This window comes from Crocuta crocuta, unplaced genomic scaffold (assembly GCF_008692635.1).
Source record: "Crocuta crocuta isolate KB4526 unplaced genomic scaffold, BGI_CrCroc_1.0 scaffold16, whole genome shotgun sequence".
NCBI classification, from domain to species: Eukaryota; Metazoa; Chordata; class Mammalia; order Carnivora; family Hyaenidae; genus Crocuta; species Crocuta crocuta.
In genome coordinates this window covers 994,206-1,009,309 of record NW_027531893.1, presented here as the reverse complement: position 1 = coordinate 1,009,309, position 15,104 = coordinate 994,206, and the positions used below count along the sequence as shown (strand labels likewise).

General features: G+C 43.4%; 1 protein-coding gene across 1 annotated transcript in view; it reads left to right on the top strand.

The window, feature by feature from the left end:
- The first annotated feature begins 8,230 nt into the window (after window positions 1–8,230).
- Window positions 8,231–15,104, top strand: part of LMOD2 (leiomodin 2) — an 8,083-nt gene continuing 1,209 nt past the window's right edge. Inside the window, exons 1-2 of the mRNA XM_077773347.1 lie at window positions 8,231–8,503; window positions 14,137–15,104. Of these exons, the coding sequence (XP_077629473.1) occupies window positions 8,231–8,503; window positions 14,137–15,104 (1,241 nt within the window). The remainder of the gene's footprint in view (window positions 8,504–14,136) is intronic.

The following is a 15,104-nucleotide window of genomic DNA, read 5'->3' as shown; positions in this document are numbered from 1 at the left end:
CTGGAAATCCTTTTTTTTTTTTTTTTTGGTTTTGACCTTATATTTTTAACATTATCAGTGTATTTTTCTATTCGCTTGCCTAGAACTCATTTTTACATCTTTGAATTAGTTCAGCAAACAAAAAGCGAACCTACTCTCCATAAGGCGAAGCATCAGATGCTCTATTAAAAATTTCTTTCACTCAATCTGTCTTTCGTTTCAGTACATTTTGAAATGACAAATGAGTAAATCTCAATACAAGAAGCAGCTTGGACTTCTGATACATAACCACAATGATCACTTACTAGTTGGGTATGCTTTAAGAGGTTTTTTTTTTAACCTCTCAGAACCTCAGAACCCATTTTTATCCTTTGTGAAATGGAAGTAATAGTATCTATTTCACCAAGGGTTGCCTTCCATGCTTTAAGTGGTAGCTGCACACAATTATTAAACGGAGATCATATTCGTAGGTGAGACTGCCTGGCACGTAGTATGCAAAAGCAGTTTGTGGACTACGAATGTTATACGATTGCAAGATATTCTTTTTATAAATAGCTCTAATAATTTTAAATTTGACTCATGCTCACTCCCGTAACCTGGCATAGCTTGGAGAGTTGCTTGGCCGCCGGGCCTCAGAGCGAAGACTTGATAAGGGTATTTGCCAGCTCTCATCTGGACCCTGTGGCCTGTTTGGTTGTTGTCCGTACAGAGCCTGACCTTTGCCTGACATTCCCCCCGGGAGCCATCTGACACGCTCCCAGCAGACACACGGAGAAGTCGGAAGCTTAACTTCCTAGGGGGTCATAATATTAGTTCAGCAGCCTGACGACAGGCCGTCCGTAGGAAATGTTGAAAACCCAAATCCTTCTGTGTAAATGGGAGCTATGTTAGATATGTTCAGGAAGCAATCTTGCACCTGTACATTGAAAGAGATTAGATAAGCCTTCAAGAAAAAAAACAAAAAAAGCAGGGATAGAGGAAGGGTAAAAGTTAACTGGTAGAACCCTTGACGTGTGTGAGGATAAGAGAATTTTCAGTTTCCCAGTTTTGCAAATGATATTATCTCATATGATTTCTATGTTTCCTCATCAGCAAATTGAGGACACTTTCAGTAAGAAAGGTCTCCACGAGACGAACAAGAATGTCATCATGAGATAGGAACACTTCAGTGGCCAGTGGTCTTGTTCACTAATTGGGAGGCCACACTCAGAAGCTTCTGGGCCCCTGTGAGTATTGGGGTTCACAAGAGTAGTGGGGTGTCGGTGGTGTGGGGGGGTAGAGAAGCTGGGTTACAACTATGCAGCTCTTCTCTGTAAGCAGTGTCAGTAAACTGCTTAAGGAGAGCTCAGAAGAAAGCAGCTCAAATCACCTACCACCTCATAATTTTTCATGATTCTATTATTGCTTTGAATACAGTCTCACCTTCATAACTACTCGTGTACTTATAATTTCATATTGTTTCATAAAGAGGGGCTCAACACTGTATTAACTCTATAAAACTTGGATCCACTGCTGCCTAGCTGGCAATGCGTCTGGTTTGCGTTTGTTTTTAGCCCTACAGCTTGAACATCGCATAACTGTGCTAAGCCTTGGTGACAGTCGATGGGGCAGGCACAGCCCCTCCCCTAGGAGAAAACGCCAGTATGCCAAAGGTGTCTTGAAACAAGACATGCCAAGTGGGATGCTGCATGGAATGAATGCAGTTTGGGGGAGCTGAGAGAACTAAGCTGCCCCAGGCATCAGGAGAAGCCTGTCCTTGGGAGTGTTGCTTAAGACCTGCGCCTGTAGAAGAGGCAAAGGCATTCCAGGCACAGGGAGGAGCGGACAGCGGCTTGAGGGTGATGGAGCAAGGCGGGGGGAGTCCAGGAGCCCAGTGTGGCTTGGGTGTGAGAGTTGTAGGGAGTGACCCCAGCTGAAAGATGGAGGGGTCCACAAGGCTTGATCCTGGAGGGGCCAGAGGGCATGTCAAAGATTCTGTCTCAAGGATAATGAGAGCCATTCAAGGATTTTAAGCAGAGAATGACCCAAAGGGATTTGTATTTTTAAAAAGTTACTCTGTTGGGGCACCTGGCTGGCTCAGTCAGTTGGGCGTCCGACTTCAGCTCAAGTCATGATCACCGTTAGTGATCCAGAGCCCTGCATTGGTCTCTCCACTCTCAGTGAGGAGCCTACTTCGGATCCTCTGTCTACCTCTCCCTCTGTCTCCTCCCCCGCTCGATCTTTCTCTCAAAAATAAATAAATATTAAAAAATTTTTCTTTAAGTTACTCTGTTAAGAGTACAGTTATCTTGATGACCACGGAGTCATGTGTAGAATTGTTGAATCGCCATTGTACACCTGAAGCTAATATAACACCGTATGTTAAATACACCAGGATTGAAAAAAAAAAGTTACTCTGGCTCTCTTTGTCAAAGGGGAAAATGTCAGTCTTCCAAGAAAATGAGGACGGCAGCTTAGATTCAAGTGGAAATAGTCAAAGGGGAATCGTCAGAAATATAGCAGGAGTTTGAGAATTGTTTAAAATCCAGGAGTCTGGGCCTCACAATGGAGTATGTCCATGGTGGTGACAGAGGGACCCAAAGGTAACACACAGGCTCCAGCAACCGGGTGGGTGAAGAAGGCGCGTTCAGGAATGTGGAAGCCTGGGTGTGGGGGAGGGGAAGCAGGAAAAGGGAAATCAAGACACTGGTGTGGGGCAGGTTGAGTTTTAGGCACCGGTGAGACACCCACCCGAATACAGATGTGCAAGGTGGTTTCAGGAAACATTCTTGAGCTTGAGGTTATAAATTCTACCGCAGTAAAATAACATGTCATTGTAAATCTTGACCTTTGGAGTCCTTTCACGTCACTGAAACCACTCAGATTAAATCTGTGACTGACAAAGGCCTATTGTAAAATGAAATAGAGGACTAGGGGAATCTCTTTTGTTAAATGGATTCATATAATACATTCATTTAACTCCGGTATGTGGTTATAAATAGAGATGCCTATACATTTTGAAATACAGAAAATTCCTGAAATTGCCAAATTTTCCCTGAAATGTGGAGGTTATTAAAGAAAACAAAGGAAGAATTGGTAGGGTCTCTCAACACTTCCAAACATTGAAAGCCAATAGTACGTAAACCATGAGCAAAGTAATTCGCCTTTAAGCAGAGAGTCTCCTGCCATGTAGGGTGTAGGCTGATGTACCCCTACAAACGGAGGAGGGGGGTTTCCAATCATTACTTGTAAACAATATTCCCTGAAACACCAGGTCTGCTGTCAGGGCCGGTATTGCTGAGTTTTGAAGGTGCTGACAAGTTTTGCTCCTGTTGAGTTTCCAATAGCATGAAGACATTTGCTGGGATTAACAGTTGCCTGTATTTAAAAGAGCAAACTAGGGCTCCCGAGTGGCTCAAGTTAAGCGTCTGACTTCAGCTCAGGTCATAATCTAGCACTTTGTGAGTTCAAGCCCCACTTCCGGCTCTGTGCTGACAGCTCCGAGCTTGGAGCCTGCTTCAGCTTCTGTGTCTTCCTCTCTCTCTCTCTGTCTCTCTTTCTCTCTCTCTCTCAAAAATAAACATTAAAAAAATAAAAGGGCAAATTATGGCTATGGGATACTGTCAGAGACTTCATTTAACAGTAGATGATAATAAAGTCCAAATTTCTTGAACGGCCTTTCAAATAAAAAACATTCAACATCTATATGCATCTACCATGATGCTGATGGCTGTTGGGGAAAAAAAAAAAAAAGAATTGAGGCTCGGGTGAAGATAGCAAGGCATTGTATTGGAAATAGTGGGTGAGCCAGGGGCCGTTTTCTGCCCATCTCTACCTCCTCTCCACCCCTTTATGGAATAACGCCAGGGGTTTTGTTTTTATTTTTGCTTTCATACTCCTATGTACTTGCCTGGAGGCCACTATCTCTGTCTGGAAAGCTCTTTATCAGCTTCTGGGCCTTCTCCGACTCCTCCTCCGTGGGCCGCACTGCTGCTTCATCTGTACTCCACGTTTATCCCTTTGCTGGCATCATGCTGAGCTGTCCCTGCGCTCTGTTACTGTCAGCTGTCTGCCTCTCTCCCAGGAGTGTGAGCTCCTGAGGCCAGGGACTAGATCAATTTCTGTTTTTCTGTTTGTAATCCTAGCTTCCTGCCCAGTACCTGTCCACCCAGCGAGCACTTGGTAAATGTGTGTTAAATAAACCAACAAATGATAGTATTTTCAGGGTGAAACCAAAAGAGAAAAACTATTGAAAAAGGAAACTGTTTTCACTAAAAAGGAAATTGCCAATATAATGTGAAATTGTGTATATGCAATTGTGAACCAAGAACAATGGAAATAATTCTCCCCGAGATAGATACTTTCTGAACAAAAGATGCTAGTCGTCAAAAGGCTTGTAGTATTATTGACTGTAAAAGCAATTCTACTAAAAAACACGCTGTAATCAAGTAAAAACCCGAAATAGAAAATCCTGATGCCTGGAACATATTTGATTGGATCTTTTTCCTCAAAGAAAAAGGTTACACACCCCCTCCCACTCCCCTCAAGGTAGACAGGTTTGTAAAGCGATCTAAATTATTCATCATATTTAAGTCTGGCCGGGGTCAGGTGGTCATGTTTAACTGCTCAACAGAATTTCATCCAATGGATTTTAAGTTTGTGGAGAATACCTAGGGGGGGATCCAGTGAACTAAGATCATCCATGAGTTGTGATTATTATGGCACTCAGAGTGATTGGTAATGTATATACAAGGATATCTAAGGACCATTGTTCTTAAGGTACTGTCCTTGAGAGGCCCTCATTGTTTTTCAGTGATGCTGTCACAGAACAGCACTCTTCCAGATTCATTTCCAAAGTCATTCATCAGCCATCCAAGATTTGGGAGAAGAAACTCACATGAGACTCCATTCCTCCATTCCTTCCTAACTTCCTTCCTAACTTCCTTCCTTCCTTCCTTCCTTCCTCTCTTCCTCTCTTCCTCTCTTTCTCTCTCTTTCTTTCTCTCTTTCTTTTTATCATTATTTATTTATTATTCCTTATTATTTATTAAATTTCTCATTGTTCCAATGAGAAAACTAAAATATATGGGGTGATTTTTCAAGAGACGCATTTCAACACAATAGAAAACCTTTTTTTTTTTAATGATTTGAGCCATCCAACAATGAAATAAGTTTTTGCTCATGTATAATTTTCACTGAAAGTGTTCAAACAAACCCTAGGTGACCGCTTACAGAAATGATAATGAGAAGATTTATGTATTTCAAAGTCCCTTTGAAAGTTGAGAATCTGTGGTTCCAAGAATACCTATCACACCAAATGTATATTAAAATCTGCGTGCATCAAGCCTTTATTTCTCCAGGAGTGTGCTCAAATGTCACCTGATTATAGAGATCTTGCCTATATGAAATATTACCCCCACAACCTTCTCTCTTCTCTCTCACCCTGCTCTATTTCTCTCCATAGACCTTCTGTGGGATATGGATTGTATTTATTTATATATTGTTTCCTCCAACTAAAGAGAGTAAATTCCACAAAAGAAGGGATTTCGTTGGTTTTCTTCACTACGGTACTTAAATTGGAATCTGGCATACAGTGTGTGTTTAATCAATTATTAAATAAAAATAATATTAAAATGTTACAGAAAAATTATAAACATGAGAGGTGGGAGGAAGAGAGAAAGAGAAAGCACAATTGCACTGTAGGTTTTTTTGGTACATAATTACATACCCCTTCTTATCTCTTTGCTTTCAAAAAGCACCTAGGTTTTTATATAACTGTAGTCATTATTTTACCTAAAATGTTTTATACAGCTGAATAACTCTTATCCCCTTCACCAAATCTGGCTGTTGTGATTCGATATCATTTCCAAAAATCAAACCCATTTCCACATAAAAAAGGTGTGTGACCAGTAAGGCTACACAAAAGGTATATGCTATAGCCCATAAAAACCCAACGAAGTCACCATTTCTAATTTCATAATCATCTCTCTCATAAGTATCATTGAAAAGAGTCATAGTTATTTTTGGAGGCAGAGTACAAACATGAGTAAGAGTTAAGATCATAATAGCCAAAACATTCTTGCAAAAAAAAAAAAAAAAAAAAAAAGCTGGAGAACTTAACACCTCCTGATTTCAACAGGCACTACAAGTCCATAGCAATTAAGACAAGGTGGTATCACAGAAAAAATAGACATATAGATCCATAGAGCAGAAATGACTCTGCAGAAACTAATCCTTACATTTATGGCCAATTAATTGTCCACAAAGGCATCAATGCAATTCAATAAGGGAAAGTGTAGTTTTTTCCAAAAAAGATGTTAGGCCAAAAGATGTAATACCAATCAGGTATCTGTATGCAAAAAGACAAATTTAGACCCTCACCTTATACATATGCAAATATAAGTTGAAATGAGTAACAGACCTATATACAAATACCTAAAACTATAGAACTCTCAGAAATAAAACGTAAGAATGAGAATCTGATTTTGGATTAGGAAACCATTTCTTAGATAATACCAAGAACTCAAGTAGTAGATGAAAAAATTGATAAATTGGACTTCATCAAAATTAAAAGCATTCACTCTTCAAAAAACACCAGTGGAAAATTCACAGAATNCGTGGGTTCGAGCCCCGCGTAGGGCTCTGTGCTGACTGCCAGCTCAGAGCCTGGAGCCTGTTTCAGTCTGTGACTCCCTCTCTCTCTAACCCTCCCCTGCTCATGCTGTCTCTCTCTCTCTCTCTCTCTCCTAGAAATAAATAAAAAAAAATTTTTTTTTAAATTAAAAGAAAAAAATTTAAAAAATAAAAAATTAAAGAAAGATGGGCAGGAACAAACTAGAATGTGGAGAGACTGGAACTCACATCATGTCTGATGGGAACATAAGTGGGAGAAGCCATTTTGGAAAATAATTCCACAATTTCTTGAACAGTTAAATGTAAATATGCCATATAACTCAGCAAATCCACTGCTACTATCTACCGAAGAAAAATGAAAACATATGGCTACACAAAGACTTGCATATAAATGTTCACAGCATTATTTATAACAGCCCAAACCTGGAAGTAACTCAAATATTCACCAACTATGGAATGTCATAAACAAAGTATGGCATATTATACATGCATTAATAAGTGTATACTCTGTGCATACACATTGTAACAGCTCTTTATATACCTATGCTAAAATGATATATTGCTGAGCTCCTATAAGCTATGTATATATTTTTTCACAATCATAAGAATACGGACAAATATATATATAATTTCATGTTAGCATTTCTTCAGCTTTCAGCCCACATACCAATCTGGGTCCAAATTCTAGTTTCACTACTTTTTTAGCTCTGTGGCTGTGGGCTAGTTATTTAACCTCTCTGTGGCTGTACTGGCAAAATATGGATGACAATATACACCTGAAAGGACTGTGGGGTTAAATGAGATAAAAATATATAAAGTGCAGAGCACTAATAAGCTATACCCAGTATTATTATTTGTCTTTTTGGAGTTTTATTTGCAAATCTAGCTACTTACTAATACTTCTGGTTGAGGGCAAGGAAGCCATTTTGTGCAGTGGAGAAAGCCACTTGGGTACTTCCAGCTTCAAAGTTTTCACTTAATCTCTCAGAGCCTCAGTTGCCAAAATTGGTAAAGGAGGGTAATCAGCTCACAGGATTTGTTATGCTTAGTGTCTTGTAAACTGCAGAACACAATGAAAGTTTAAGCTGCTATATTACCACAGCCTTCTGCTACCATCAAAGCCACCCACAGTATGTTTTTAGAAGAACCTGCATAACTACTTATAGAGTGATGTGTAGTCATTTCTCAGCCTCTGAGATTATAATCAAAGAATCTTTTCATGGCCATGGTGGTGGCAGCAAGTCATTTTCAAAATAAGTTTTATTCCCCTGTTGTTTGAATACAAAGTGAGGACTGTGTTACTCTCTATCTGCAACACTCCCTGCCTGTCTCATGAGCTATCAGGCTCTGCTAAATATGTCCCTGGCCAGTATGTCAATAATCCCCACTGGTTCTGAGACCTCCATCCACCACCGATGTGACATTCTTTGTGTTCAAATGTCTAGCTGACGTCTGCTGCTTAAAACAGCCCATGCTTTCACCCCCTCTCTGCATTGTCACGGCCCTGTATCACCGCTCTTAAAAGGCCACTCTGAGTGCCAGTTGCCGACCAGCCTGCCTACTTGCCTCCCTGCCTGCTGCCGGCCGCCTTGAATGCCTGGTTCTTTGAGCTCCTTGTGGGTCTGACGAAGCAGGGACGATGTCTACCTTTGGCTACAGGAGAGGACTTAGCAAATATGAATCCATCGATGAGGATGAACTTCTCGCTTCCCTGTCAGCTGAGGAGCTGAAGGAGCTAGAGAGGGAGTTGGAAGACATTGAACCTGATCACAGCCTTCCCGTGGGGCTAAGGCAAAAGAGTCTGACCGAGAAAACCCCCACGGGGACATTCAGCAGAGAGGCACTGATGGCCTATTGGGAAAAGGAGTCCCAAAAACTCTTGGAGAAGGAGAGGCTGGGGGAGTGTGGAAAGGTAGGCTCTCGGGTTTTTTCCTTAGCTACTCCCACCCCCGACCCCCATCCCCAACCCGGGAACCTGTTTTCTCTAACATTTTAGCCCTCTTCAATTTTCTTTCCTCATAACCCATTTGCACCTGCTACTGAACAATTCCTCAGGCCACCCAGGGGATCATAATAAGTAAAATTCTTAGCTGGGATCTTTTGATGGACTTTTAATCAATCAAGATGGGATTTTCAAGAGGAAAATAATTCACAAGCAAGTCATGGGTTTAGATATATTGCCAAACATAAGTCTAATTTGAGCTATAAGCTGCTGACGTGGCATAATATGTGTGACATTACATATATATTGCAGTTAGGTAGACTTATTTCCTTCTATCAAGACAGAAAGTGAGTACTCTGGTTGCTTTGACTGTAATGATGACTACAGTAAAAATAATTCTTTTTTTTCCCCATCACCAAAAAGTGAGCAGTGGTGGAAAATATGCAGCATTAAGAGCCGGGGGAGCCTTATTTCAAGTCCCTGTACTATCCCTAACTTGTTAGACCTTGAACAGAGAGTCCATCTCTGCAGAGGTGTCTTTCCCATCTGTCCATTGAAGGAGTTGAATTTAGGGTTTCTTTTGTAAATCAGGAACCCCTTTGAGATTGTGATAAATTACATGACTTCTCCTGCAGATAATGTACATGTCTTGTGCACACACACACACACATACACACAATTTCAAAATGATGACACACACCCTGAAACCCACCTGAGGACCCAGGTTAAACACGTCTGAGTAGATAACCTCTATTCCTTCCTGCTTTATAAGGGTGATCTGAGACCGGGAAATGTGTGTATATTAGAGCTCGGGTCTGTTAAGCTCTTGTGTTCTGCTCAGTAAACTGTTACTTCGGATTTGCCTTACGATCATTAAGAGAAGAAAGTTCAAAAGACTATGCTCTGGGAAAATAGTAATGGCAATAGCAATTCGAATACAGTATAATAAGTGTCTGAATCTATGGCAGAACACAGGTCAGGAGCAACGGTTTAAAACCCCTGGGCTCCACTAGAATCATCTAAAATCAAAATGGCCTGAATCCAATGGCAAGACTGCCACAGTACTAATCCAGGCACTGTTAGATGATCTTGATGACAGGGTGTGTGGGCCACATTTGAGCAAGATATGTGTGAGCCTTGTTCATGTCAATCATCGCAGGAAGGGTCACTGGGATCAGGCCAGGGTCTGCCAAGGCCACCGTGGCTGCGTGCACTGAGGGGCGGAAGGGGAAAGTGAGGCCAGGACTGGGCTGGTCAGTTCCTCCACAACTCTGATTTTTAGAGGTCTTTTTTTCCCCTCCAGATGGGGGGATGTGTGTCAAAAATCTGATAAATTGTATAAGTTGTAACATTTTGATTATAGTTCTTAAAGACTTTCCTTGATAAAAATATGATGACAATTGCCACAGAATATCCAGGACAGACAGCCATGGCAGCAGTCACCCAGCAAGGGCATTTTCGTGTCAGAAGGTCTTGATATCAGTACGAAACAAAGGGCAAAGCCTGCTGTCAGTTCTGTTGGAACGCATCCTGATCCTGCCAAAGGGTTTGCTGATCCCTGCCAATGGCTTATCAGCTCAACTAGACGGGCTGCGTGTTGATGAACTTTGATTCCCTTCTGGGTAGTTAACTTTTCTCCCAGGACGTTTTCCCAGCTGGCCAGCTGTCTCTGTGGTCACAAGGAGGGCTGAGCAGAAGTCTCAGAGCGTATAAACCCATTCCCATCACAGGACAAAGTTCAAGTCAGCTGGCGGGGAGGTGCGGGGGAGGGGAGTGCCCATGTAAGTGAAGACCAGTGCAATCTGGACCACGAGAGGAGATGGGGGTCTTGGTTATCAGGCCACTGGCTCTGTAAAGGCTTATGAAAATCATGTTCAACTCCTGTTGACTGACAGCCTCTGTCCACTTGGGTTCACACAAACTTATGCTGCATTGAGCTCCAAGGGGCTTGGAGACCAGAGTGTCTAGCTCCCCTAATTTGAGTATCTGCTGGGTCTCAATAAGGTGCCAATAGGTTCACTCACATTATTTAGTTGAATTCTTACCCCTGCACATGAGAATTGAGACTAGGAGAGGTTAAGAAATTCAGTGGAAGTTACCAGTGGGGGGAGATGATACTCAGACCAAGGTCTGCTGATGCCAAGACCACGATTCTTAAATTGTGAGTGCCCAACCCCTCGGCATTACCTGGGAATTTCTTGGAACGGCTGGCTCATTCTAGGGCTTTCCCAGACCTCCCGGAGTGGGGCCCAGCATTCTGTGTTCTCACAAGCCCCTCAGGTGATCCACACCACAGTTGAGGACCACTCAACTATACTGAGACCTCTCAGAGGTTTACTGATTTGACTACAGTCAATCAGCTCTTTAGGGGTAGACCCACAATCAGAACCGAAAACCAAGCCTATTGCCTCTTGTTCATGTAAAGATGCCAGGGAGGTGATCAGGAGACATGGTTGGCCACTACCTTCCTGTTGCCTTATTTATTCCCTAAGAGTGCCAACATTCGTGTTTTCTCTACCAGCCGTCATGCCTCACCGCGTCCCCACCTTCCCACCCCCGTTCTCACAAGGATCAAGGTTAACTCCAGAGCACTGGCAGATAGCAGACCTGGAACAGTGCAGTCAGTCCAAAAGCCAGATAACATGGGAAGCAGGCAATGATTATTTGTTTATAACCTCTTACTTCTGTCTCCAGACACTTTTTTCCCTTCATGTGTCTTTCTCCTAGATGTCCCCCACCGAGGGTGGCTAACCATCTCAGATTGTCTGGGACTATCTTGATTTAAGAACTGAAAATCCTGCATCCTGGGAAACCTCTCATTTCCAGGTGACCAGGGACAGTCACCCACTGAACCCTGGACCCGTCCTGACTGTCAGTGGCTGGTAGTCAATGTCAATTTAGATCCGTCCAGCCAACAGATATTTATTGAGCCCCTACTATATGCTAAACATCGCGCGAGGTGAACAAAACAGCCACGATCCCTGTCCTCACCCAGTCAACAGTCTTTAGGGGAAAATGACAAACAAGTCATTAAAATGGGGCACCTGGGCAGCTCAGTCAGTTAAACTTTTCTGACTCTTGTCTTCAGCTTAGGTCATGACCTCATGCATGGTTCATAAGCGATGGCAGGGACCCTACTTGGGATTCTCTCTTGCTCCTTCTCTCTGCCCCTTCCCCGCTCTGCTCTCTCTCTCTCTCTCTCAAAATAAATTGAAAAAAAAAATAGGTACGTTACTGGGGGAAGTACNCCTTCTCTCTGCCCCTTCCCCGCTCTGCTCTCTCTCTCTCTCTCTCTCTCAAAATAAATTGAAAAAAAAAAATAGGTACGTTACTGGGGGAAGTACAATGCTCTATATGGCAAGGATAATATGAGGGGATAATATGAGGAGGTGTCAAAAAAGCCTTTCTGGAAAAAGTGTCATTTAGATGTTACATGATGACTCATTGCTAGACAACAGTTTCAGATATTGTCTCTCAGATGTATTTTTGTTTTTATTTATTTATTTATTTATTTATTTATTTTTGAGAGAGTGGAAGCAGGGGAGGGGCAGAGAGAGGGCAGAGGAAATAAAGTGGGCTCTGCGCTGACAGCAGTGAGCCCGACACCAGGCTCGAACGCAGGAACTGTGAGATCGTGACCTCAGTGGAAGTCGGACACTCAACCGACTGAGCCACCCAGGTGCCCGTCTCAGATACATTTTGAGGGGAAAACATCTCTTGCAGGTAAGATCCTGAAGGTCTTTCAGAAACCAAAGGGGATAAAATGTAAGGGTGGCATGAAAGGCAGTTTACCTTAGATTTTGAGAAGGTCCCTTTCCTCCAAATGCTGAAACAGCTAAGCCTTCACACAAACACACCTGCACGCACGCACACCCGCTCGCACAAGCGCGCCCACGCACGTAGTACCCCCTTCCTCCTGCTGCTGAAGAAGTGGATAAGGACCGGACAACCATCCCAGGAGTGGCTGACCCCTTCCCCAGCCCATCACTTGGTGCCTGCCACTCCAAACAAGTGGATAACTGGAGGCTATGTTGTGGTAGCAACTGGGCAAACAAACCTGGGGAACGTGCGCAGTGTTTTCCAAAGCTCATTCCACGTGCCTCGGGCGGCAGGAGCCCTGGCGGGGGGAACCAGCTGCCAATGCAGACGGAATAATCAAGGCTTTGGGGACAAGGGAGGGATTTGGGCCTTAGAGGGGATAAAAGAAAGGACTAAAAAGATAACATTAGGGAAAATCAGATTCTGCTAGCAATTTCCATAATATATATATATTTTTTAATCAGAAAGGATAGCAAGAAGAGAAAGAAGGGCTCATTGGAGCTTCTTAGTACAAAGTCTTGTAAGCAGGAAAGACAGAGATAGCATTGAGATTGTGTTTGCCTGAAAGTCTTTCGTAATTGATACATGGTAAATAATTTAAGACCACCAGGGCTGGGCCAACGGCTTGCTTCAAGATTTTCTACTACTGGCTGCTGTTTCAGGGTGTGGGGAGAATCCAGTTCGTGCTGGGGCAGTTGTCTTTCCCACCTCCTGGCTTCCGCAGTCCTTCTCATTTGATCCAGCCCTTGCGTGAGATTTCAAGCTGATCTGCTGCAAAGGGGGTGACCCGAATGTTGGCTGCATAGGGCTAGGTTTTGACCTGCTGCTGCAGAGATCAGCAGCCCTGCCCCCTCGGCTTCCCTTCCCCACAGCAGCAACAGGGCAGCGGCTGCCCTCTGGGGGTACGGGGCCTCTGAGACCCTGCGCCAGGCTCTCCCCCAGAGGGAGGTTCATGCTGGAGAAGCAAAGGATGCCCCTGCCTCTGCCTTCACTGAGCCAAGCTGGGACGCAGAGCACCCAGTGGCCATCGCAGCTGCTAGTGGGGGCAAATTTGAGGAAGAAGTTTTGAGCGTTAAAAAAAGGGAATCCATTAACGTGTTGTCTATTTTTGTTGTCGTTTGTTCGGGATGGAGAAATAAGGAAAGATGGAGGAGTGATTCCAGATGGGAGGGTTGAGTTGTCTAAATTCTAAGTAAACAAGGAGCCAAGTCGCTCAGTACAAGTAGTTAAAGAGAATGAAGAATGTATCAAGGGTTTTCCAAAGCTGAACTTCTGACGCATTTGTTCAAACTGACAAAATGATAGTAAATTTTAATACAGTAGGTTGAGTTCTAAATATTTATGCTGCAGAGAACAAAAGAAATGTTTGTTTAAAAAACTGTGGACCTGGAAGGGGAGCAGCTTATTTGGTTTTGCTTCACAGAGCAGAACTCTGGGCACTGGAAAGATATACGGAGGTAGAAGACTGTCTTCAAATAAAGAATTTTCTAACAATTAAAAAAAGCCTTTGAAAGATATGCAATGAAAGATAATAACCGTCATCACCCCAAGTGGAGAGGTCAGAAGCAAGAGAGTGAACTTTTTTCCTTACCTGCTTTTATATTACTTGTTGTGTGTTATTTCCCCCCTTTCTTATTTACTGAGATAATTCACATATAACCTTGTTTTGCTTTTAGTGCAACATAGTGATTTGATATATTGCAAAACCGTGTGTTACTTTTGCAAATTAAAAAAAAAAAAGTGCTTAAAAAGGACCAATTTACTGATGATACCGTGCTCTTCAGGTTGCGGAAGAAGACAAAGAAGAGAGTGAGGAAGAGCTTATTTTTACTGAAAGTAACAGCGAAATTTCTGAAGAGGTGTATACAGAGGAGGAGGAGGAGGAAGAAGAGGAGGAAGAGGAGGAAGAGGAAGGAACAACTGACAAGGAGAAAGGTATTAATGGAACTGTAAATTATGATAGCATCGATTCTGAAAATTCTAAGCCAAAGACATTTAAAAGTCAGATAGAAAACATAAATTTGACCAACGGCCACAGTGGAAGGAACACGGAGTCGCCAGCTGCCATTCACCCTTGCGGAAATCCTACCGTGATTGAGGATGCCTTGGAAAAGATAAGGAACAACGACCCTGACACCACAGAGGTCAACTTGAACAACATCGAGAACATCACGTCGCCGACCCTCGCCCGCTTCGCCGAGGCACTCAAGGGCAACACGGTGGTGAAGACCTTCAGTCTGGCCAACACCCGCGCGGACGACAGTGCGGCCATGGCCATTGCGGAAATGCTCAGAGTCAACCAGCACATCACGAACGTCAACGTGGAGTCCAACTTTATCACGGGCAAGGGGATCCTGGCCATCATGAGGGCTCTGCAGCACAACACGGTGCTCACAGAGCTGCGCTTCCACAACCAGAGGCACATCATGGGCAGCCAGGTGGAGATGGAGATCGTTAAGCTGCTCAGGGAGAACACCACGCTGCTGAGGTTGGGTTACCATTTTGAGCTCCCAGGACCAAGAATGAGCATGACGAGCCTCTTAACGAGAAATATGGATAAACAGAGGCAGAAGCGGATGCAGGAGCAAAAACAGCAAGAGGGCTATGACGGAGGAGCCAATCTTAGGACCAAAGTCTGGCAAAGAGGAACACCTGGCTCTTCACCTCAAGCATCTCCCAGGCACTCTCCCTGGTCATCCCCCAAACTCCCCAAGAAAGTCCAAACTGTGAGGAGGAGTCGTCCTCCGTCGCC